This window comes from Ruditapes philippinarum, unplaced genomic scaffold (assembly GCF_026571515.1).
Source record: "Ruditapes philippinarum isolate M1 unplaced genomic scaffold, ASM2657151v2 ctg39_1_1_1_1, whole genome shotgun sequence".
In the NCBI taxonomy this organism is placed as follows: Eukaryota; Metazoa; Mollusca; class Bivalvia; order Venerida; family Veneridae; genus Ruditapes; species Ruditapes philippinarum.
In genome coordinates, this window is record NW_026867092.1 from 421,610 (window position 1) to 447,835 (window position 26,226).

At 30.8% G+C, this 26,226-nt stretch overlaps 1 protein-coding gene across 2 annotated transcripts; it reads left to right on the plus strand.

Annotated features, from left to right (window-relative positions):
• The first annotated feature begins 1,251 nt into the window (after positions 1 to 1,251).
• On the plus strand, positions 1,252 to 25,630 carry LOC132734832 (GTP-binding protein Rhes-like). 2 transcript variants are annotated; one of them, XM_060721686.1, is made up of 3 exons: positions 1,252 to 1,324; positions 18,931 to 19,283; positions 24,797 to 25,630. In XM_060721686.1, exons 1-3 carry the CDS (start codon positions 1,281 to 1,283, stop codon positions 25,345 to 25,347), a joined length of 948 nt encoding a protein of 315 aa, XP_060577669.1. In that variant the 5' UTR covers positions 1,252 to 1,280; the 3' UTR covers positions 25,348 to 25,630. The 2 variants fall into 2 exon arrangements, with proteins under 2 accessions (XP_060577669.1, XP_060577668.1); XM_060721685.1 differs by lacking the exon at positions 1,252 to 1,324 and adding an exon at positions 12,843 to 13,006.
• Positions 25,631 to 26,226: the final 596 nt, after the last annotated feature.

A 26,226-nucleotide genomic window follows, 5' to 3' on the forward strand; every position in this document is an offset into this window, starting at 1 on the left:
TTTTACAAACATCTATGTATTTATATTATGACTTCGGCACTTAACATCTGTTAAGCTGTTGCTTGTGGTTTGTTAAAACCATTACTCATTCAATGTCTAAGTTCATTTATTAAGACCTGATTAGTATTCACTTGGTTACAATCAATAACGCTCCTCCAATGTTTGGGATGCTTTCTTGTTTTCGATTCTTAGGATAATATTATATATTTGTTTAAAAGCAACTGTTCAAGGATTTGTACTATGTGTGTAATATGTTGGGTTATTTTTGTATAAAACATCAAATCTTTTTAAAAGTATAACCAATAGATACAATACATTCTAAATCCGAGGGGGCAAAATCAACACAAAAGTGACATAATAGTGTTGTAGAAAAAAGCTATAATAACTTCTATTTGCAACACAATATTCAAAGGTTGTAAATCCGGAATGAACCAGATAAAACTTAACGCCAATATATACTGGACATTACAAACAAAATAAAATATTCATGCGTAAATTGCCTTATCGTGCCTTAAGCATACATTATTTTATCACCAATATCGCATTTAAAGGTTTGCACAGCACGTATAGTAGTTTTATATATTAATCGCAACGACATTTCAGTTAACCTTCCAATATAAATAAGTATATTATTTATGTAAAATATTTGTCAAATCTAAACTAACATCAATTGTTTACAAGAAACGATCAGAGATAAAGTGCATCTATGGCATGTGATTTACAAATAAAATTAAGTTGAATGCTAATATTTTATATTATGAAGTCTTCTTACAGTTTCAGTTCTGTTAAGATGACACAAATATCGTTGATTCTTTAGAATATCTTCACATGTACCAATCCTGATTTTGCAAAAATAGTTTTTGATCGTGCTGTGCAATGTTTCCTGTTGTATGTAGTAATTAATTATTGATGATAAATTCACGATTATAGTTCGAAAATATATTCATCAATTATTTTCTTAACACTCTCAGCTGCATACCAAACACAGAACATGTTTCCAATTTTCAGCTCGCATATGATACAGAATAAGGGCGGTGCACCATTTCCTCTCCTCTACAGACTGTGAAATAGATTATCATTAAGATATCTGCTATTGAGTCTTCTCCATTTAACATAGGCAGTCATTTTCTACGTTCTTAAATATTTTTTTATTGATTGAGGAGTTATTAAGATAAAACAAAATTAAATTAAAATTCACCACGGACGGTTTGCGTGTATGTGTATCAACTAGGAGTGAGTTCTACAGCGGTATAATATCTAGATATTAGTATAAATTGAAGATGCTATCTTCGGACGAATTCTATCACGCCTTAATGACACAAAAGTAAGTTGAAAATAATATATATATGAAAAGTATATATTTCATAAACATAAAATATGACATATTCAAATTTTGTTCTCATTTTGTTTTTTGCTTTAAGGAAAACAAATAGCATGCATTTGTAAAATGTATTTGTCACCTATGTTTCATATTTTATTTATATTATATTTTGCTTTTTGATCTATGGCTTGAGTAAATCTTAAACATATTTGCAAAACAAAGTATTTCTATAACTACTGACGGTATACTTTAATTTTTGAAGCTATTACTTTTATCCAAAATTAATTAAATGTTCACCATCAGGGCAACTAATACTGAACTTTGCTTGCCTTTTATCAGACATATATGATGTTCAAGTATTATCCAAAATTATTACATCAAAAAGACATGATTGATATTAATTGTTCAGTTAACAAAAATGAATAAACTCAGCGACGCTTGTACCGTAAAGGGCCGTAAAAAGTAATCAAAGATGTTATATTTCCGATCCTTGCAGATCGTTTAACACGACATTATTTTTGTGTTTGTGACACTATTATGTATTTCTACTTGGCTTTTTCTAATTTTCCTGTATTAGTTACATGAATAATGTTTAATCACATTTCGGATATATATGGTGCCTGCTTTTTTAAAATTTGTCTCTTGACAGCTTGTCTGTGATATTCAGGCATCATAACCTCTTATCCTCTTTGAAAAAAATCAATTTTATTTAGTTTCGCAAAATGTTACGTCGTTTAGGGCACATGTATTCTTCATATTAGGCAAGTAAACTGAGCCTGTGTGCAGTTTGGACGTTCTTTAAGCATTATCTATTTCTTTTTTAAATTCTAATGATACTGTAATATATCTATGACGAAAGATGACAATGTACGTTTTGGAATAAGAATGATTAACAACATATAAAATACCACACTTTAACAAGTCATGTATCGTCATTCTCTCATTTATAAATTATAGCTAAAATAAATAGAAAAAGAAAAAAATATGTTTTAAACGTTGGTTTCTGAAAAAAATATTGAAAATGTAATTTTTATAATTAAAATGATATTTCTTCAAGAGCACAGTTCCCAATCTTCTTAATCGTTTATGAACCTTTTTTTTTCTTCAGATATTTAACCTTAATTATTCAAGAGCACAGTTCCTGATCTTCTTAATCGTTTATGAACCTTATTTTTTCTTCAGATATTTAACCTTAAAATTGTCGAGAAAAGGTTATGAATTTATTTCAATTAAATTGATTTAATATTATTCTTTACAATACATTTTCTGAGACTTAAAATCAATACGTATGTCTGAGAGATGTCCATATACAATGAAAAAGTATTCCCTTTACTTACAAACTAAATATTTATCATTTCCTTTACAAATATGTCTACACTTTAGTTTAAACTTTATTTTAATATTATACCGGAAACTACAAAGCAATTGATCAAGATGAAATGTAGAATAGTACTTTATCATATCTTTAAGAAACTGTTAATCTTTATACACTGTTCTAACAGAATTATTCAATTTTTGAATCCGTTTTGTCGATTGTTATAAGGTTTTAATAATCTATTAGAATAAAACCATCGATTACTTAACATCTGAAATATAATTGACAACCCGAAAAAACGTTCATGCAAGATGAAAAACTTATCTGCAAAATTAAAACTATCAATCCGCTGAAAAGTCTTTTATATTTAAGCGTGATGCTAAATTGAAAATTCATTAAACAAAATCGTTAAGAAATAGACGGTTAAAACCTTAAAATCTTAAAGCAGCACACCTCCAGATTAATGCTTATTTTCATGAAAATTTTGAAAATGAAACTAAATGTATATTATTGTTTATTACATGCTTTTCGGTGGTTTATAGAAATATATCAGTGATATAAAACTGGTAATTTCACTGTTTTAAACAGTGAAATTACCACTTTGATATTTTCACTGTTTTGAATTTAAGCCCCTAACGTTGTTTCAGTGAATTACCAGCGTGGACAGTACTGGGTACCAACTTAATGACGTGACGTCGTAAATGACGTCACGTTGTATTATTATTTGGCGCGCTTTTCATTCAGTATTAGGTTTTAATGTCTTTTTAAAACGTTTCTTTGCATATAATAAAAAGAAAATTTGTTTAGTTTAGTGTAAGATCGAAATATATTTCACCTTGTGAACACCAAAAGTTCATATTTCACGAGTGGCTGCGCCACTCGTGAAATATACCTTTTGGTGCTCACTAGGTGAAATATATAGAGGATATTCAAGTTTTGTCTATAAATACATGACTTATTTTCATCGAGTGGTATGAAAATAAATATTTCATGAGTGGCGGTAGCCACGAGTGAAATATGTTAATTTTCATGCCACAAGATGTATTTATAGAAAAAACTTGAATTTTCTGTTTATTATATACATTTTTCTCTTTTTTGACATTAAAATTTTAAAGACTTTCCCTTAAATTTTGTGTACTGGCAAAATTTAAAAGAAAGTAGTCCGGCAAGACACCAGTGAAAATTCGGAATATGTCACTGCAGTGAAAAATAAATTTTTACAGTGAAAATACTGAAAATGAAAATACGTATTTTATTTCATCAATATTTCTCAATATTTCATTAATTTTGTAAGTATATAATAAATTCCGATCTTACACTGAACTAAACAAATATCCTCTATTTATCACATGCTTTTCGGTGGTTTATAGAAATATATCAGTGATATAAAACTGGTAATTTCACTGTTTTAAACAGTGAAATTATCAATTTGATAATTTCACTGTTTTGAATGTTAGCCCCTTACGTTCAGTGAAATACCAGCGTGCACAGTACTAGGAACCAACTTAATGATATGACGTCGTAAATGACGTCACTTTGTATTATTATTTGGCGCGCTTTTCATTCAGTATTAGGTTTAATGTCTTTTTAAAACGTTTCTTTGCATATAATAAAAAGAAAATGTGTTTAGTTTAGTGTAAGATCGAAATATATTTCACCTTGTGAACACCAAAAGTTCATATTTCACGAGTGGCTGCGCCACTCGTGAAATATACCTTTTGGTGCTCACTCGGTGAAATATATTCCGATCTTACACTGAACTACTAGTAAACAAATATCCGCTATATATTCTAACACGACCAGCATTTTTCCTATTGAACATAGAAGAACCGAAAGTGTGTGTTATTATGCAATAAAATCACAGTTTGACATTCTATATTTAGACATGTGACGTAATAATTATACACGTGACGTAACCACTCAAAATAGGACGCTCTGTAACTAAGTACGGTAAAAAGTCAGTCGCAATTTTGCTTAATATCAAGTACGGCAACATTTGTTTGTTGATGTAGTGTTAGAATCGAAATAATATATCCAAATCAGTTATTTTATCGCTTGATTAAATCACTGGTTGGCATCAATGGCACTTACAACTCACGTTTATAGAAGGAGGTCAAAATATGCAATAAATGCCCTTATTGCGTTAGTAACGCAGTAGAAATATAGTTACACATAGTAAAAAATATTCACAATTAATCGCCCTTAACATGTAAATTAACATCTTTCTGCACTTTGCCTAAAATCTTAGTTCATTTTTCACAAGTTTGATTTATTGAAATATTTTCGCTCATCTGAAAGCATGCTTCTTTTAAAAAAAGAAAGTCAAAATGAAGATAGTTAAGCTTATTAATCAGATCTGACCATCAATAAAGGTACATCCGCTAAAATCATGATCAACTGTTACACATGTACAATTAACGGAGCATGTAACTCAAACGTCATACATGTATTATATTTCCATGTACCAAAACAAAAAAAGGCTGCTTTATTTTCGAGACCTAATGTACCGTATACAAATTTCTGACTGTGACGTTTTACAAAAAACCATATCGAGACTTCGGCATTTAACATCAGTCTGTTAAGCTGTTGTTTGTGTTTTGGTTAATACCATAATTCATTATATGCCTTAACTTCATTTATTAAGCACTGACTAGTATACACTTACCATATTATGTTTGTTACAAACAATAACGCTCCTCCAATGTTTAGGATGCTTTCTTGTTTAAGATTCTAAGGATAATATTTTATATTGTTTGTTTAAAAGCATCTGTTCTAGGATTTGTACTATGTGTGTAATATGTTGGGTTAATCTTTTTTTATGAAACATATGCAAGGATTGGTTCTATTGAATCTCGTCTTATTTGTAGTTTGTCAATAAAAATATTGTTGTAACTTATTATATATATGTATTATCTTCGATATAAATTAAAACATTCCATTTTTCGGGTCTTTCGTCACTCTTTCGGTCACAAATTACACGAAGTGCGCAATGTTCTTGAAAAAAATACAGAGTTAAGTAAGCAATAAAGAAACAATGACTTATGATTAACAAACAATATCTGCCACTAGCCTTTGGAAAAATTTTATACAGAAAAAAATCTCATAATATTCCATATGAAGGAAGGGGAAGTGTCTTGAACGTACTGAGAAAAAGATAATTAGGCAAGTTTCAAGCTAGCAAATTGTAAAGCCGTTCGATTATATCAGGGAGGGATTAATTCGCGAGAATAACAATTCTACAAATTATATCAAAACTAATCAGCCATGTGTACAATTAGCTGATATTTTTATTTTGTTTGTTGAATTTTGATGACAAATTTCTAACATTGCCTAGATTGAATACTAAAGCGTGTTAAACCAAAATCAATGTTATCACGGAATTAAAAGATGATAAAACTAATACGAGTTTCATTTCCTGAATTTGCACGTACAGTGCAGTTCCTAATGAATCATAACAAATAAGAAATTCAAAGTATAGACTCAAGACTCATGTCATTTACATCGTTAAAATCTCCGACAAGCGAAAGTACTAAAAGAAAATAATTCATCTGCCCAAAGAAACATTACAGGGGAGCAGACAACACGTTTCACTTATTTTTTAAGGAATATAATTGATTATAAAATTACAATTATCATATGTGTTACTTCTACATTTACATGTGTTTTATTATAAATTTAAGTTTTATTATATTGTCGACAGTTTTTTCGAGTTATAACCCTTTTCCAGGTTTTTATACTTACAACAGCAAGTGTATAGTTCTGTGCGGCAGCTGTAAAAATGCCCCGTAATTCACCATAGTGTTGTAATATTTCATTGGTTCTTCGGGGTCACTGATTTCAGTACTGTTTAGACGGCACTGGGCTGTGTAGGAGATACATTCATTACCTCACATATAAAGACTGATTGAAATAGAAGTGTTCATCCTTTTACTACTGTTTGCGACAATAACTAACAATTTGTTTTGATCAAAATCAAAGCGTCAGAACCTTTTCAATGCTAATTGGGACAATTTATACGATGTAGTTACAAAAAGAAAGGGATGTTATGTATCTTAGATAATTTAAATTTGTCTGCTTCAGTTCTCGCTTCATTGACCCATTAATTTGGCGAAAGCATGCAAAAAGTGTATAATAACTTTAAGTACTGTCTGATATATGAACGAAACGAAACAAGACTATCTTGTAACAAACATTGATAATCTATTGAAGAATATTATGTTTCACACTCAACGACAACAGAGGATGAAATTAACAAACAATTTATCGGCATGTAAAAAGAGTAGGCGGAGTAAATTGTGATTTCTTCTACAGAATCGAGCTCGTTTACATTAAAGGTCAATTTAAACAACATAAATAACTGTGTAATTGAAATACATTTAACAAACTTTAACCTTTACCAAAATTTATTGGAAAGAAATCTTTTTCAGATATTCGCAAGTTTTAAGATATTTTACTTTTATCTCAAGCAATACAATAAACATCGTCTGAGCTAATTTGAAAATCCCTTCATTATTACCGAGTCGAAAATAAAATTGCATTCAGATATTTACTTTTTGCTGTCAGTATTTAATAGTGGTAAAATAAATAAATAGATTGTATAATCAGTCTATATTTCAAACAAATTAAAAAAAGTCTTTTACTGCTAATTGGCTGTTGTATCCTAATGATTCTCGAACTTAGGACTGAACTTGTTTTGGGATTGCTTTAGTTTCAATATCCTTTGTTCGTCTTTGGTTTTATTTCTCTTTAGTAAATCGAGGTTGTTAAATTGGTTCGTCGTGTGGAAATCATTTATCAATGGATTTGTTATCTCTATAATCAACCCTATCAAATCTTTTAAATATAAAACCAATATATACAATGCATTTTCAATCCCGGGGGTTGGGGGAACCAACACAAATCTAACATAATATTGTTGTAGGAAAAGCTATAATAACTTCTACTTGCAACACAAACATAGATAAATCCGGAATGAACCAGACAAATATATGCTGGACATAAAAAAACAAAATAAAATATTCATGCGTAAATTGCCTTATCGTGCCTTAAGCATACATTATTTCATCACCAATATCGCATTTAAAGCTTTATACAGCACGTATAGTAGTTTCATATTTTAATCGGAACGACATTTTAGGGAAGGCCAGTGCTAACATTCCAATATAATAAAACTGAGGGGGAAACTCATTAACCTATTGGAAAGACTATCAAATGTAAACGTAATTGTATTTTGATTGCTGTATACTTAAGAATATACGTTGCTGTATATAATTGCTGTATACGAAGCATTTTATGAAAGCTCCTGAATCTTTGACATTACATTGATATGTACCGGTAGCTAACATATTGTGTACTTCATATACAACTAAAAAAGAGTTTGTTTTCTAATTTTTGAATAAGTAAAAGAGCATATCTGACACCTTTTATAGTGACAAAAGACCTTTATATGTAATTGAATAAATGCATTGTCTTGTCATATATTTTGTTTTGCATTTAGTTTTATTTACTTTATTGTTCAGTATCAATGCTGTCATTAGCAAACTGTGTTTGTCTTGTACGTATTTGTATTCAACGTCTCAACATGCCAAATAAAAGGAAACATCATCTTTATTTTAGACCTTTTACATCTGTATGTCATTTTAACCATTTCAACCAAAAATCTCCATAAAGAATCATTGATCAAAACAAACACAGTGTTTTAAATATTGCTGTATAATATTGTATTGAGTCTATTCGATCTAGTCTCTTCAAATGTTATTTGAGTGTGTTATAAAATGAGAATGTGGTATCTGACATTTAATCAATATAATTTGATTTGATTTGTATGACTTTTGCCATAACTTCATCACAAAATTGATTGATCAATAGCATTAAATTAAAGTTTATATGATGAATACGACAATTATTACTGTAATATGTTTATTTTTGTGGTTAGTGAGTAAAGTCTTTAATTTTATACTTTAATATTTTTTTATTTAATTTTTCTAGAGGGAATTCTCTTTCCAGAATATTTAAATATTTACTAAAATATCTGTCGGAACACAAGTACCAAATAACAACATACTCTGATAATCACCTGAACATTCAATCAAACCGAGGCTGCAACTTTCATCATTTTATTTTTGTTGTCATTGCTTTTGACGGCTCATCATGTTATCAGATATTTGGGTCTAATGACAAAATCTTATCTTTTGACTAGTATTGATGAAGGGTAGCAAACAATATATTACAGTGATTTTGATACAAGTTCTGCATTTGCGACCGATTTTCAAAGGTATATTCCCAAATATTTAAAGAATGACAATACATCCGGTTTTTTACGCAATAAAGACAATCCTTTCCATTTATGTCCCATTTCTGTTCGTTGGTCTTTGTTTGGCTGGACGTTAGATAGGACTCTATTCCGTGAAGATATGTATTGATATGTCGCGTAAAACTGATGGCGTTGTTTTTCTCACTTTCAAAAATCCGTTATTTATACCGAAATATATTACAGCATATTTCAATGTCTTAAATACATGTTTTGCTGGGTATCAGGATTTATAGCGAGCAGATGGAAACTGAATTGATAAAGTCACTGTGACATTTGTTGTTTAGTCGATAAAATTCAAAGCCTATAAATGTAAATCAATGCGGATTTCTGTAAGAAACTATTTGATTAGTTGTTTTGAGCATGTTTAGCTACCCTAGCATATTCAATATTATTCAATATTAACGATTTGTTATTTATATCATATTCATATAACAACTATTACCAATCATATGATTACATAGACTTTGCACTTTGCCTACATTTGATAGCTGTACTGAACGAAATGAACAGGATGCGGGCATAAGATGAAAAACAACCAAACTATATTAATTGTTCACTGAAATCACTATGCTTCTTAGAGTGGTTATATTTGAAACTTCATAGTCCCTCGAAAATGATATAAGTCTTAGGTTACATGCGTGTGTGTAGCAGACAATGATTTCAACCGAAAAATAACTATGGGTTTCATTTCAATATCGTAGACAAAACCAACAACCAGCCAGCAGGAAATGATGCTTGGAGAAATTTTGAAAAAATGATCATTACAAAGAATTATTCATTACTCTATGAAGTATGACATAAATGGTTCTATTATAACTACTGTATGATCACATCTGCAGATGCTTAAAAAAACCTTAAAAGAAACCTTAAAAAAACGCTCAAAACGACAAAAAACGACAAAATGCTGCAGACTCGGTTTGATTGAGCCTGCTTTTGGAAGGTAATGAAAAGTGCAAGTTACCGTCCACGCCCCCTAGAACCGGCTTTAGCAGTATTCAGCATATTTAACATGAACTTGTAAAATTTGCAATTTTGAAACATCCGCAGATGTGTTCACATGGCGGTTATCATGGAACCTTCAATGTGACGTTAGTGCCATTCCATGAAAAGCGGCATATGGTCCCCGAGTAAGCCAGTGCTAGGGGATAGTGAACGGTAACTTGCATTTATTAGTCCATTTATTGTCAATGAACAGGCTAAATCACACCGAGCCTTTAACATTATTAATTTTGCAGTTATGTGTGTTTTATGTGTATTTTTATAGAGATTCCATTTTTGTGCTGTTTCACATATTTCTATGACGAGAGCTGATACGAATATAGCCTCAAACGATTTGGTATGTCCATAAACCATGTTATATTTTTTGCTTTGACATTAGAAGATATGCTGCATAACCTATCAAAATATTAATTTCTTAAATAAAAAAGTCGAAATAAAACGGAAAAAATAAACCTTTTTTTTATAACTTACACCTATACCCTTTAAAGAAAATAACTTTGCTTTTTTACAGTCTTACCAAAAGTGCAATTTTACAGCATTATATCTTTCAAAATATCAAGAAACAATTATGTATTGATTTCAAATATTGTTTCATATACAAAATAGTTCCTGTAAGGCAGTGATCTGATACTAAAATCAATACTTATGTCTATAAGCTGTCGTTGAACAAGATGCTAATTTCCTGGCTTAGCAAGCGGTCCGTTTATCTTAAAACTTGGCAATTATGTCTACACTTTCTTCTTAAATCTCCCATGTATTTATCCAACTCCCTTGGAAGATTGTCTTTATATCTTTATATGTCGTGTATATTGCACAAAAACGTTTGACTCAACAGTGCACACAGTTTTCGTTTATAACTACTTAAGTACGTAATTTCTAATAGTAGTGCATATTTTGTTAAACAATAGCAAATAAAGATAGTATAAATCGAGCTTAAGGTGACGTATTGAAAGGAGATGCTGTTTCATTACAGTTATATTTATATATGTTAGACAAAATTATGACATAGATTTATAGTAAACAGGCTGTAATATATTATGATAAATTAATTGAATAGTAGGAACTTAAGATTCCAAAAACACATGAATAATGTTATGCTGTTATACGAAGCAACATCCCTTATTACAAAAAACAACAACAACAACAACAATAAAAAATAAAACATCCCCTCGAAAAAATCAACATAATAAACAACAAAAACATCAGAAGTAAAAAAATGCGACTAGTTAACTTGACAATTTTTTTCAATAACAAAGTTAACAAACAACAAAAAATAAGTCACATCAACATATAATGTAAGTCAACAGGGAAAACAATTTATTATTTGTAGTTATGTTATTGAGTTATTTTAAATAATGAAAACATGCCTAGAGATATTGACATCACGATTTAAATGGCATTAATTCAGACGAATTCACTAGCAAAACTGATAAAAAAATTGAATTGTAAAACTTTCGTTGGATACACTCTGGCACTGATACTTTTCATGTAACATGTATTAGTTCTCCTGGTCACAATTCTGAGGGACATATCTGATATATTGTACGGTCAAGAATACATCATATTACATCATCTTTATGTAAGCTGGAAAAGCTTGCTATAACACGATTATGAAAATGTGACAATACACATTATTCGTCTGTTCATTTTTGTTTGGTTATTTCATATTTTGTCGAACAATGACTCCACAAATGGCTGCCACTTTTTTCAAGGTGTAGTTAATTATGGTAAATATCAGGGACATTTTGTCAAAAGAGCTAAAATTCGGCAACTATCTTATCAAATACACGTAAAATAATAAACATGTACAGATTTACATATCTAATGAACCATTAAACTCGAACCATCGCCCTCAAGCAGAAATTGATGTTATCTCGACAACACACGTATTGTTTTTCACGATTATTTTGATAAACATTATATTGATAAATAACTCACAATCCGATTTAAATAACATCTTAAAAGGCAGTAAATAGTGAAATTCAAAAGTATTTATGACAATTCATCCGTTGGAGATACACCTATCTGTAAGTCGTCAGATTTCTTTATGTTTGATATTGATACAGAGACTTGTAACATTCTATTTACCTTTTGTACCGTCAACTTTTTAAAGTGACAAAAGTGCTGCTTTAATTACTGACAAATTGTCATTTATATAAATGTCGCACATTCATCTTGTCATAACAATTTTTTTCTTGTAGTTTTAACTACATGTAAATGTTGACTCTTTTTAAACTATCGGGATTTTGTGTCATTCACCTAGTTATAAAATATGTTTTATTTTAAGCTTTATAATAATTCAACCCAATAAAATATTTTATACATTTTTCGCTATAATACTTTTTTGTACTTTTGTTAATACAAATATTTACAGTAGGATTATTTTCAATACAGGTACATCTTTGATGTTTAGAGTAATACTGTCACAACTATGATATGTGTATTAATTTTGTATATCAAATAAATACCCTGCACTTCTGATATGTGCATTGTATTATCATAAACGTGAGAGAAAATAGAGAATGGAAATCTTTGAATATCACTCAAAAGTAAAATACGATTTTTTCATCACGACACAAAAGTAATGTTAGTCTGTTTTGAAAAGAATCAACTTGTTTGCTGGCATCATATACATCCTAATGTTGTTATTTTAACCCTAAATAACATGTTACTAATACGTATATATCTATTTTTATACACATAAACTCACCTTTTTATTGAATTGTTCTCTACAACCTGAAAAAATACCGGGTTCTGATGTAAAGCACCTACCAGATGTTATACAAGAGAACATTTAAAGTAAACACCGGTTTCGTTTATTGACGTCAAACAATTCAATATAAAGCCACTACCACATATTTTGTTTTCCAAAGTTTGTTGACAGCCATGCTCTGTGCCTAAGTTTTATTTCTACAATTCTGAAACAAATTCGAACTTTTATTTTGTGGCATATATCAGGACTTTAATTTCTGTTTTTCTCCAAAGGAAAGGTGAAATTACCTGGCGATATCATGCCATCTTCTTGCGATTTTTATTACCCACTAGTTACTGCAAGAAGGTAGGGCAATTTATTTGTAACATAATTGTTGTTTTACACGCATTTGCTGTCTTAGAAAATTCATTCGACGTGATCAATTAGTTAAATTTGATTTAATCGCTACAAGTGTATTACGTAATTATCACCTATAGTTTTCTATTCATAACCATAACATTATATGCTTTTTGTAAAGGAATTTGAAGCTTTTTAATCTACTTATTGTTTCCCATGTTATTAGGTTCCATTTTATTTTTTCATAAATCATCATGAAACTTAACAAATATTTATTTTCTATTCTGAAATGGTGCATGACAATTTCAAAAAAGTCATATATCATAACCATGACAACAATATTACATACAAATTGCCATTGTAATTTATGTTTATGCCTACATTTTTACCATGTTTCGTTTAGTTAACATTCACTTATCTATCGATGCCCCTCACTGCTGTGGGTTCGAATCCGACAGGTACTTTGGATTCCTCCATGTGAGGTAGCTTACGGAACGACGGTGGTTCTACTCAGGTGCCCGTTTGTACCTGAAAAAAAATGCATGAAGGGCATCTGATGTCTTCCTCCACCAGTAAGGGCTGGAACGTCACCATATGACCTATACTGTGTCGGTGTGACGTAAAACCAAATTAAACAAACAAACAAACAAACTTATCTATCTATGATTTCCTATCACATAAAGTCGAGATGGAACCTAACGTTATATAACACAATATGTATACACATATGCCATTTAATGTTATGAAAATAGGCCTTAAAGCAATTAAACGACAACGTATTAAATACTTCTTTATAACGTTTACAAAAATCATGTCACATAGATTGGTTGATTTTGAACTTCAAAATTTCATTTCAGTCTAAATTTACATAAGGCTAGGTATTCTTTAACCGTTCTAATATAAGATAACAACTCTGTATATACAACACATAGCTTTTTGTTTTTAATTCAAATTAGAACTTCACGATTTCGTGTTATTTGTATATTAAATAGCACACTTTTAGTACTCTCTGCAGCATGCTCAACATTCAAGAAAAAATCCAATTTTCAATTTTAAAAAGCACATGTTACAGATTCCAATTCCGTTTAGTTTTTGTCTCAAAATAAGCGAGTCAAACCTAGAACTAGATCAAATTTGAATCCTTTGGCATAAAATCAAATCATAAATTGTCAGAATCAAAAGGTATACATGCTAATGTTTATAATAAACTTGAATTAAAACTGTCAGATTATAGAGGTAAACGTTACTGTAAATGATTAAAAATTGTAAAGATACATCATCCAATAATTGGCTGCATGGAGCTTAAAGGATACACATTTCCAAATAAGCAATTATCAGATCTAATCAACATGAAGCATCTGGACGTTTTGATTATTCTGTTAACTTTTTTACCAATAAGTATAAGTATATAAGCACCTCATTGAATTGATGATTGAATTATCTAAAAATCAGAAAAAAATGAATGAACAAAAGGGAATTTCAACTTTTAAACTTACGACTGTTTCAACAAATTAGGTAAGCAGCCATTTAGAAGTAATTTCTCTTTGATAGTTGAACAATGATATTTGATTTGAAATGTCAAAGATATAAAATTCGCCCACATTCATCACTAAATGCATTTGAAGCTTAATTAACGTTACTGCAAATGGAAATGTCAAAATGGTAATTCAGATTAACTTCAAAATTTTCTAAGAGCATACCAATGTTTATTGAATTATAAACAACTGAAGAAAATTGCACACCAAAATGTGAATACGACCCGCATATAATGAGAAAAAGTTCCTTGCATACAAATAAACGAAATCAATTTCATAATGTTTTATACAAATCGACGACAACATTCCTTTACCAGGAAGGCGTTTGTTTTTATCATTATCTTTCTCTATTACATTATTTTGTAACAGTTTAATGTAACCGCAATCTTCAGAAGTTTTAAATTAATATTTATTTTTCAACGAGTACAGTACCATTCTTCAAATTGAATCAAAATTAAGATTAACCGAATCTTTTTATTTTATTTATTTTGAATGTACCAAACATATACTTCTGACTATAGAAAAAACCGGGATTTATTTCATTTACACTGTCTTGTTTAAAAGAAAAATATTGGGGCTAAGAGTGAGGTTTGGTGCACCATTAACCAGTTATAACTCCCCAGCAGTGCTTATGCTGCTGACCATTCCAAGGCGGCGACCCTCTGTATTCCTCAGATATATGACGTGTTTATTGTTACATACAATTGTGGTGACACTTTTGTGTCACTTCTTGTTATTTCGTCTACACTAAGTATCTCCCCTTTCCCTTAGAAATTTAAATTTTACTCCAACCCTACCCTATACTTCTGGCTCTTCCCCCTTATAATTTTCATCTTTAATTACCTTGTAGGTTTCAATGATTTCTGTTTCATAATGACATCCTGTACGATTTTTATCTGCGTATTCTATCCTGTTTTTGGTGTCCTGCTGGGCTCCTTGCCGGGTGGTCATGTGTTAGGGGATGCGTTCATTGAATTTGCTCCCTTCCTTGTTGATTTTGCTTTTGATATTTAATACTGTGTAACACGTTTATTATATTTGCAACTTTACAACATACGAACTCCATATTTTGGACATTTGATACCTAACGTTACGATAAAAAATATTCTTTAAGTTTGTATGAAGGATAATGAACCCCATCCGTTTCAATAATTTCTTCCATTGTAAAAAAAACAGGTGTCAAAGTGTTTGACCATGAGCATCTTGACATTATTTTGTATTTTTACCGGTACTCAGTATTTGAAACAAAACTTCTTCATAAGAATTAATCATTTGATTAATACAAAATGCGACTTCTTTGGAAATCTTGTTACACAGTAATATGATTTTGTATCGATCGAAAACTTAGTACACCGTGCATAGCTCATTTGTTCCCATATCAATGACGTTTTCCCTTTCTCTGTAGATCTAGTACGTCTAAAAGTGCTAACTAAGAAGCATAATATTTCATCAATTTTATAAGCTGATTTTTAGAATGATTTACCTTCTACTGAATAATTTGAACAGTTCTGCAGTGTTAAGTAAACACCGCGAACAATTAGACATATATTTACTAGATTTTGTAACCAAGTCTGTTTTCTTGTTTTGAATAAATAACATGTTAACGTTATTTTATGATACAGAAGTAATGAATGTACATAAAGATATATACTGCTGTTTATAACGGTACAATATTTGTTAATTAATTCTGCATAACCATGGTAAACAATTGGTACGCATCGATTGTCAATACTATCTTTTAATCTCACAGATAGCTGTGATTGCTTCTGTCGGCATCACATGAGAATGTTAATTACTTGAATCTATCGACAGAAACTGATAAACATGCTGAAACTTACCCTTCTTTTCAAGCTAAATTATCCTGCAAGTATAAATGCAAGCATTAAGGCAATATAGGTATTGTAAACTTATACAAACTTCCCCAAGAAAAAATTTCAATTCCAAGCATTACGGTGTCAATTAAATCTATTTAACGTTAAGGTCATACTATTTCCGATTCGATCGCCTTAAGAAGTCATCTTAAATCTTATCTATAGAACATTCAATACATATAGAACATTCATACTATATTTTATCGCGATTGTCATTCGCTGTTACAATGTTCTGTTGATGACAAAACTGGTAAAGTTGGATAAGTGACAAACTAATAGTACTTTTGGGCCGCTTTATTCATTCGTCAATTACAAATGTTGGCCTTATTGTGTATGTACATTTACTTCTAACAATAAAAAAACTGCCTATTTGAAAAATCACACTGTTTTTATTGCTTAAATCAAATTCATTTTAAATGTTCTTGCTTACTTGCAGAAAACCACAATTGAAATACTTTGACACGGATAACGCTTTAACTGCTGTTCACGATATGTTTTTTTTAAATAACCAACACATTTCCACCAAGTAACACATCATTTCAAAAAAAAAAAAAATCTCCCTAGAGAAAACATATTAAGGTTAGTGACCTTTAAAAATCTGAAAGACACATAACATTTCTGAACTTGCTATTACCATGTCATAACAACACTATTCCTTGATATTTACTAAACTATCATAAGAAAGGAAAACTTATTGATTTCAATTAATGTCCATATACGAGATTAATTTGCAAAGGCAATAACCTGAAATTTTAACTCTATAGTCAATAATTATGTCTGTAAGCTGTCATTGTATAATAGACTAATTTCCTTCCTTAGCAAGCTATCTGTTTATCTTAAATATTGACATTATTATATCTGAACATTGTCCTTAAATGTTTTACATGCATTTTTTGTACCAATAGGTTAGTTACTCTTAATATTGTGTTTTATTGTTAAAACATACCAATATTTGTGGATAGCTATTCTGGACAGATTTTATCTCTATATATTAACTTAAAGGTCACACGTGTCCTCTATTTCACGATTTCCTTATGTACTTTGAGAATAATTTCCATGCACAAGGATAATAACTGTTATCGTAGTATTGGAACATACGTGTTATTTATTGTTATATTTCACAAATGTATTGTGATTGTATGTAAGCAGTGACAAGACTTAATGAACTAGCGCACGTTTGATTTATGCAAAGCATACTCAGAATTTGTAAAGCAAGCATCAAAATATATTCTGACGAGTTTGTTCTTGTTAATGTATGAGCTATAATTAATTTTTCGCTTTCCATTTTCTTCTATTATTCTATAACTCACTTCACTCACGTCAAAATACCTTGCTTTGTTTTAATACATTTTACAAAACATTTTATTGACGTTGCGTAAAAGGATGTGTTGAAATTATTTTTTGTTTTTTTTTTACTTTGATTTGCTGTCTCATTTTCCAGTTTTTTCATTTTCTGTGACTGTCAAATTTTGAAATTTTAGATTTTTTTAAAAGAACAATGTGATAGTAGAGCAGAAAAATATGTTTGAATAAGTGTGTTTTTATTCTATTTAAATAAAAGGAGGAAGCCACTATACACTTCAATCAGGAAAATTAACATTCCAAATATCTTAACACGCACCGACAGCCCATTCGTCATTTTTTGCCTATGCCGGTGGGAATCATAGAATCTGAACAAACGCACTGTATTAGTAGCAGACGACAAATTCTGGAATGCTGTAGATTGTGACATTTTCCAATACTGCGACCACGGAACTGATTTAACCTTGTATAAATTTGCTTTACTGAATTATTTTACTATAATAGACAGCTTGATTCAATAGTAAATATCCTTAAGGAGACATTTTTTTAAAACCGCATTTGAAACAAAAAAATATAAAAAAGGATAATGGTATAATGAATTCTGCGATTTTTAGTTTTTTTTTATATCAGAATTTTGTAAAATTGTGCTCACTTTTATTTCAAGCATCTGATGCAAATATACTTTATGTAGCAAAATATTTCTATCATTTGTGTTTTAAATCATATGGAGACATAATTCAATCTCTCATTTACATTCTTGGAACTCTAGACGCCAGAATTGATATGAGAATAAATGAACAGTTTGAATAAGTGTGTTATTAGGTTACTAGATTGTATAACAAAGGACAACCACAAATGCATATTGAAAGATCGGATAACTTTGTTGTGAAGGTTTTACATTATGAGAATGTTCTAGGATTTGATTGGCGGATACATAAATACCATCAAAGGAATAATAAGGTCTGCGAAAATTTCATTTCCGATGCACTTTGTATAAAATAAAAGCTTTATTTTGTCTCGATAGAACCTGTTCGCTGTTCTAAAGCCTAATTAGTTGATAGTATGATCGAAACTGTCGCAAATGAAATAAATATGCGATGTATATTTTTTATATTATTGCAAGAAACATAATTAAGGAAATGAAAGCCCCAATCGATAAGCAGCAGTAAACCTAATAATTAACGAGAGATAGACATTAGATAATGAATACTCTGTCATTTTGCAGTCGCCCTTGGAGTTTGTCACTGCAAGACGACAGTAGAGACTCTGTGACGACAAAGTGCCTGTGCTGGACAGGCTCTGTACCATCGACTCCGGATATGGCTCTCGTGGAGCAGGGTGAGAATGCGCCTGATGAGAACTGCAGACGACTTGTTGTGCTGGGATCAAGCAAAGTTGGAAAAACTTCGATTGTTTCTAGATTTCTGAATAACAAGTATGACGAGACATATACACCTACTATTGAGGATTTTCATCGGAAAATTTATAAAATTCGGGGAGAGGCATATCGTTTGGACATTCTTGACACATCCGGCAATCATCCATTTCCGGCAATGAGACGATTGTCATTCATAACAGGTAAAACTTTTATAATATTGAATGAAGTATATTTTGTTAGAACGGTCTTGTAAAGAATTTAATTTTATTTGTCCTTTGCAGACATATTTATTTTTAAATAATTGTCTAGTAAAAAAATCAGTAAACGAGTGCAACGTATGATCATTAAAATTCATCATATTTTCTCTTTTCTCTTTGAACTTACATTAAAAAAAACTTCAAAAACACATTTATTTATATATTCTTCAAGTCGATTTTCAAACAAAAAGATATATAATTCCGGAGGACTTGCTTTCTTTTTAACAATAGTTCCATACTGAAATAATACTATTTGCTCGGGAATTTACATAATGCACGGGAAAATTGCACTAAATTATTTTTACAATTTCGCTTTCACTGTTATTTACATAATACAAAAACTGACTTGAAACGTCCGGATCAATATTCCATTTTTCTGTCAGAGAAATATTTCAAATACACGGAAAGCCGCAAAAATAAACTGAAAGGCAGGAGAGATGGGCGCCTGATGATATTGCAAGATAATTGCCTTGGCTGAAACGATCTTCTTGCATAACAATATTATTGCATATTCCACGGATAATTAATTGCTTAAATCTGTGCAAATGATAACAACACGTTTTTTGATAGTTCATAGTTTCAAATAACAAAACATTTTTCTACAATTACAAGCAAAATATTAATAACCTTAAAGGTGGATCAACATGATATCTTGTCAAGGAGTTCTTGTGATAACTCAAGGATTTCGTCGGAAAACTATTGTTTATACTGCAAAAACACTCGTCAAAAATGATACTTTTTATCTTTAAAAAGTGAGTTTTAGGTGCTAAATTAATCTTTAATGATTAAGCTTGCCTTACTCATTGCATTATGTGTCAAAAACTAATTCATAGTTCATTTTTCATCGCCTCTTGCTAAATATCTGGTAGTTTTTAGTAAATTTCCAAATTATTTGCCATTTCGCAAGTATTGACCTGTTTATTTCAAGTCTTCATCCTTACCATACATAATTACATAAATATAATGCAAAATTGCAAACATTAAGCCCCGGCTAATAAATCTATACCCGATTTTTTAAATGTCCCGGAGTTCTTGTGATAACTCAAAATATGTCCTGGAGTTTTTATGATAACTTTTGTTACTGCCAATGTGTTTCTTGCGCTAAATCACGGCATGTTTTAGCGTTTTTTATTATTCAGTAAGGTTGTTAATCATCATGAAATGTAGTACGCTCATTTTTTGCACAACAATGAGGATATACAATGTTTGTTTTGAGTGTATTTTAGATAAAGAGATTTTACTGATATATCTTATCCCCGTTTCTATTTTATGGTATTTTTGCTGACGCAAATTTCGTAGACTGGAAAAAGGATTGATGTAGAACATTGACTTTCATGATAAAATGCGCTCATGTATGGTGTCTTCATGTATATTTTTCTGCCGATGTTTGATGGGTATTTCCCATATGTAATCTTAGTGGCGGAAAGTCTGTTAATTTTGCTGTAATTGATAAAAAATATATTTTAGTCAAACTTATTTCGTTTGAGCCCGGAGGGACTTGCTAATTTGTTCGGGAGATCGGTAGTTATAGAACCAATCAAAATGAGTTTTTTTCATATTGTCGTACTTTTTGGAAACATAGGTTTAAAGAAGTTATCCTGGTTTCATACATGTACTTCTTTATTAGGGTATAAAATGATACAAATTACTTAGCCCTTAGATGAGCGATGCACAACTATATATTATCTGCTTAAAAAAGGTGTTTAAGAACAACGTGTAAGTTATGAGAATTTTTGTTTTGTAGTTTAGGCCATGATACTGCCGCTGATTCAATCTTTACTGTAGATGGTAGCCTATCACCTGTTTATCCTTTGCAGACACACGATCAAGACCAACAATATATCCACATTTTTGTGCAAAGGATGAGCGTACTATATTTCATGAGTATTTACAACCTTATCGAATAATAAAAAACGCTAAAACGTGCCGTGATTTAGCGCAAGAAACACATTGGCAGTAACAAAAGTTATCATTAGAACTCCAGGACATATTTTTAGGTATCACAAGAACTCCGGGACATTTGAAAAATCGGGTATAAATTTGTTAGCCGGGTCTTTATGTTTGCAATTTTGCATTACAATTAGGTAATTATGTATGGCAAGGATGAAGTCTTGAAATAAACAGGCCAATACTTGCGAATTGGCAATAATTTGAAAGATTTACTCAAAACTACAAGATTTTAAGCAAGAGGCGATGAAAAAATTATTATTTATTAGTTTTTGACACATAATAGAATATATAAGGCAAGCTTAATCATTAACGTTTAATATAGCACCTAAAATTAATTTTTAACGATGAAAATTACCATTTTTGACGAGTGTTTTGCAGTATATACAATAGGTTTTCCGACGAACTCCGTGACAGTTATCACAAGAACTCCTTGACAAGTTATCATAAGAACTCCTTCCCTCGTGTAATACTTCCTCCCCCATGCTTTTCGACAAGTAAAGTTTTTTTTCCAGAAAAATCATATAGACAAGTTAAGAAATGCTTCAGATAAAATGTACAAGTATGTCATAATCAAAATTTCCTGGCCCTGAGGGTGTTCAAAGGCGGCAGAGAGGTTATGGAATACCATCATCATCCCTAGCACGAGATATTTAAGAAAGTAATCATTAAACATTTAGAGAACCTTTTTTGTCATTATCTTTATAAATAAAATGAACAAAATCTGCACGAGTCAGCAGAATATGGACAAATAATTTTTGCCGGTTTTCCAAACTTATAATATTGTGAATTTATGAAAAATGTTAACTGTACAAAAATAAAATCGAGTAGATATAATCTTTGTGTGCACATATTTAAAGGAAAATTGATAAAACTAAACTTTCTTACATTAAAATGCAATGAGCTTTAAATTACACCAAACACTTTCCAGATTCTTGTTCATATTACTTTACTGTAAGAACGTTAAGTTTTTTGGTAAATAATTTTCAAAATGCAGGTCCATAGTCATTGAATTTTCTAGAAAATATCCTCTAAATAGATTAGTATGCTGAAAAAGAAATCAAACGAACTTTTAATAATTCAACGCCTTAATTGATCTTTAATTAGGTTTTTGTATACGAATAATTAAGCATTAAATAAAATTGCTGTTTTGTATACATAGTAAACACTGTTTTTGTTAGACAAAAGTTCTCTATTAATACCTTTCTTTTTTCATAGAACGCACGACTGTGACTCGCACTCAATGCCTTGGTTGTATCATTTGAAACATTATCCGGTTCTCAAGTAAAACTGTCAATATTTCTATCAAGAACATTTTGTTTACGAAATATTGTCTGATTACCATTATATAATGAGCCGTTTCTGTTATTTCCTGTCTGTAAAATGACTGTAAAAGGGAAAATATCGGTGTTCGATTTCGTAATTACAGTCCCATATCTTATCGTGGATAAATGTAATAACAGTTGATGGTACGGCTTCGTATCATTAAACGTCGAAGTTGCTGCCTGTAAACTTTATTTGTTTAGATTAAATGAAACTTAACAAATGTACCAAAATGGTTGTTTTCCAGATTTAATCATATGTTCCATCAAATGTTCCATCAAATGTTCCATACTCGTGTGCTTATCGATGTTATATTAAGTTATGTGCTTAGTCATATTACAGTGCATCATTATTTTTCTCCGATGCTAAAAATGACGTTTCCTGATTATATATTTTCTTAAATTCTTGCAGAAAAAAGGAAGAAAATTTAAACCAGCAAAAAGAAAAAAATATAGGAGTTTGTCTAATTGAATTGATTTATGCACAAAAGAAATTTTGGATTGGATAGATGTTTAGAAGAAAAACAATTATAATATATTGACCATTCATCAAAGAACTTGTATATATAGTATACCTAAAATTAATATCGCACAATCATCAAAACCGAATGAAAATCTGACATCAACACTCTTCCTGCGGATAAAATGAGCTGATCGAATTTTCCTTATGTATCTGCAAGAAACGCGTTGTCAAAACAGTAGAACATCCTCATATTGGAATTATTGCCTTTCTTTCTAAGCAACACTCTTTTTTCCCATTTCATAAGCATTAGCTCGTCTCTATTTCCTGTCCTTGTTTTTTTCTGCTTTTACCGGGAGATGGCATGTTTATAACGATATTGGTTTTAACTGATTGTAGAAAGAGTGAGACCACAATGACAGTTTGGCAGCCAATGTTGTCACGCGACGAAATTTAAAAAGAAATATATGATTAATATGAATGTTATCACAGCGTATTACTGCAGTTATAAATCGAATATTTGCTGATAAGTGTTACGGAAGCTAAACAAAATTTACATTTATGTTTATCATTAATCATGCTATATTCCCTTGATTTACTTCCAGTATATTTATTTGAGCCGCGCCATGACAAAACCAACATAATGGGTTTGCGACCAGCATGGATCCAGACCAGCCTGCGCATCCGCGCAGTCTGATCAGGATCCATGCTGTTCGCTTACAAACCCTATAACAAGTAGAGAAACTGAAAGCGAACAGCATGGATCCTGATCGGACTTAGCGACTGCGCAGGCTGGTCTTGATCCATGCTGGTCGCAAACGCACTTTGTTGGTTTTGTCGTGACACGGCTCATTTCTTTTCTTTTAAAAGATGTAAAATACACTTTTGTAGTATTTTTGCAACTACAAATAGGATATATATTTCAACTAAGAGCATGACAAAATCTTTAAAAACATTTCTCACTTCTGGCGCTTGCAAACGTATTATGTTAATGCTTATGAATATTAGAATATAATAGAATAACTTTTTATTGCGATTAAGGGACATGCTAAATGGCATTAAATCAAAATAATATCGAGATCAAAGATCAAATAAAAACGTTAAAGAAACTAAAACTTGATTCGTATAATAAATGTTGTAATTACAATGAACTCAAAGAAAAACAAAACAACAAGCAAACAAAATAAATGTCAGACTAAGTTTTGCTTACTAGACTTATCTTAACTATTAAACATCACAATTAAATATATATGAATTAATAATGATAATATGTTTTAAGTAATCTTTATATTAGTATCCAGCTATGGTGACTCACCACATCACGTCACTGGATGGAAGTGTCACAATGAAAATGTTTTCCTGATCGTCGCATAAGAATCGCATCAACAGATGATTAAAGTGCCCGCTCGTGCTTAAAATAAGTCACGGAGGGGCAACTCGCCAATAAAGCAATAAAGCTTGAAAGTCACCGCATGAACTTTTAAAGTAATGTTGTTAATTAAAATTCAACTAAACAAAATAATAAATAACCGACTCGTGAACTAAACCGGGCGTTACACCAGCATTATTACAAAAAAGCAAATGTTGATCGATCACATGTTATTGACTGCAACACGCGGAAGAATTCAACATAAAAACAATCCAGTCATCTAATAAACTATATATTGTTTGTTGTGAACAAGTTCTAAATACATGTATCTAAAAACAATTTATTCTTTATTTCACAGGTGATCTGTTTATTCTAGTCTACTGTATTTCAAACAGAGAATCGTTTGAAGAGGTAACCAGACTTCGGAACCAGATAATTGAGTGTAAAAGTCAGTGTAAACTTGGATCTGCGAACAGAAAAACAATGTATACACCTATGATACTAGTGGGTAATAAGTGTGACAGAGAAAAAGATAGAGTAATCGACCCTTCTGAGCCTCAAGCCCTCATCGCAGGTCAACAGCAAGCTGATTTTATTGAAACATCTGCCAAAAAGAATGTAAACATCGAAGATATATTCGTTCGCTTATTTAAACTTGCTAAACTACCAACGGAGATGAGCCCGGCTTTACACCGTAAAGTGAATCCGTCATATATTAGTAACAGTGCCGCAAACCCTAATCGTAAAGGTGTGTCTATCCGACGTAAAATGAGCGACGCCTGTGGAGCAATTGCACCAAATGTTCGCCGCCCAAGTATAAGGACGGATCTTTTGGTTGCACAAACTCGGACAAATTTGAATTCTTTGCCTGGTTCAAATGCTCGTGATTCCCGATGCGTGATTCAATAGGATAAAATACATTACATGAAACGGAGAGTAACAATAACTAGAACATACCAGTGACCAGCAGTTTTGCCAAAATGAATCATAATATCATTTTATGATGATGTAATAAACATCTTTTTCGTGTATTTGGTATAACATAGAAACATCTATTGAACATTTGTTTTGTGACCATTATCTAGTTAGGATTTGTTTATAAGATTAGTAGTCCTGCTTAGGATGGAAAAGGAAATCTTTGTACATGTAAATTGACAAATGCCACAGTCACGTCCAAATGAAAGAAATGGATACTTGGTGGTGAGGAGAACAGTGTATTTATCAAAACATACATTCCACGTGTGACATTTTTCTTAAGGGTTACATTGGTTTAAAAGAAAGGTTTAAACGAAAGAAATCATGGATGACATTTCAAAAGCTATGAGCTGTCCGTACATAAATCTTCATGGAATAGTCAATATCATTTTTTTTTGAAAATCAAGCTGTCAAGCTGACAGAAAAGTATTAGAATATATATTCTGGTTTATCGTGGGACTTATTTACATATGAATTCTGTTTTAGTTTTTGAAAGTGCCAAACTTTTTGAACTATTATAATTCACATAATACTGATTTTTTGTAGTTTTTATGTATGGTTTATATATTTGTTATGGTTTATATATTTGTTATTGTAATTGTTGGTATGTGGAACAATACTTTTCCGTAAGCTGTTGGTTGTAAGCAAGGTGTCTTTTTAGTTCATTTCGCTTATTTAGATATAACGCAACATTCTTATTGATAATACTGTTAATGTTTGTGTTGAAGATATAAATGTATGATAGGAACATTTGATGAGCAGACATTGATTTTTTTTTGTAAAATTTAGTATTTGTATGACTTAAAATAATAT

Bases quoted from the DNA above. Each gene is read 5' to 3' on its own strand.
- LOC132734832 (XM_060721685.1), top strand. From the start codon at position 12,960: ATGCCATCTTCTTGCGATTTTTATTACCCACTAGTTACTGCAAGAAG. The intron at 13,007-18,930 runs GTAGGGCAATTT...GTCATTTTGCAG, and splicing joins CCACTAGTTACTGCAAGAAG to TCGCCCTTGGAGTTTGTCAC. The intron at 19,284-24,796 runs GTAAAACTTTTA...TTTATTTCACAG, and splicing joins ACGATTGTCATTCATAACAG to GTGATCTGTTTATTCTAGTC.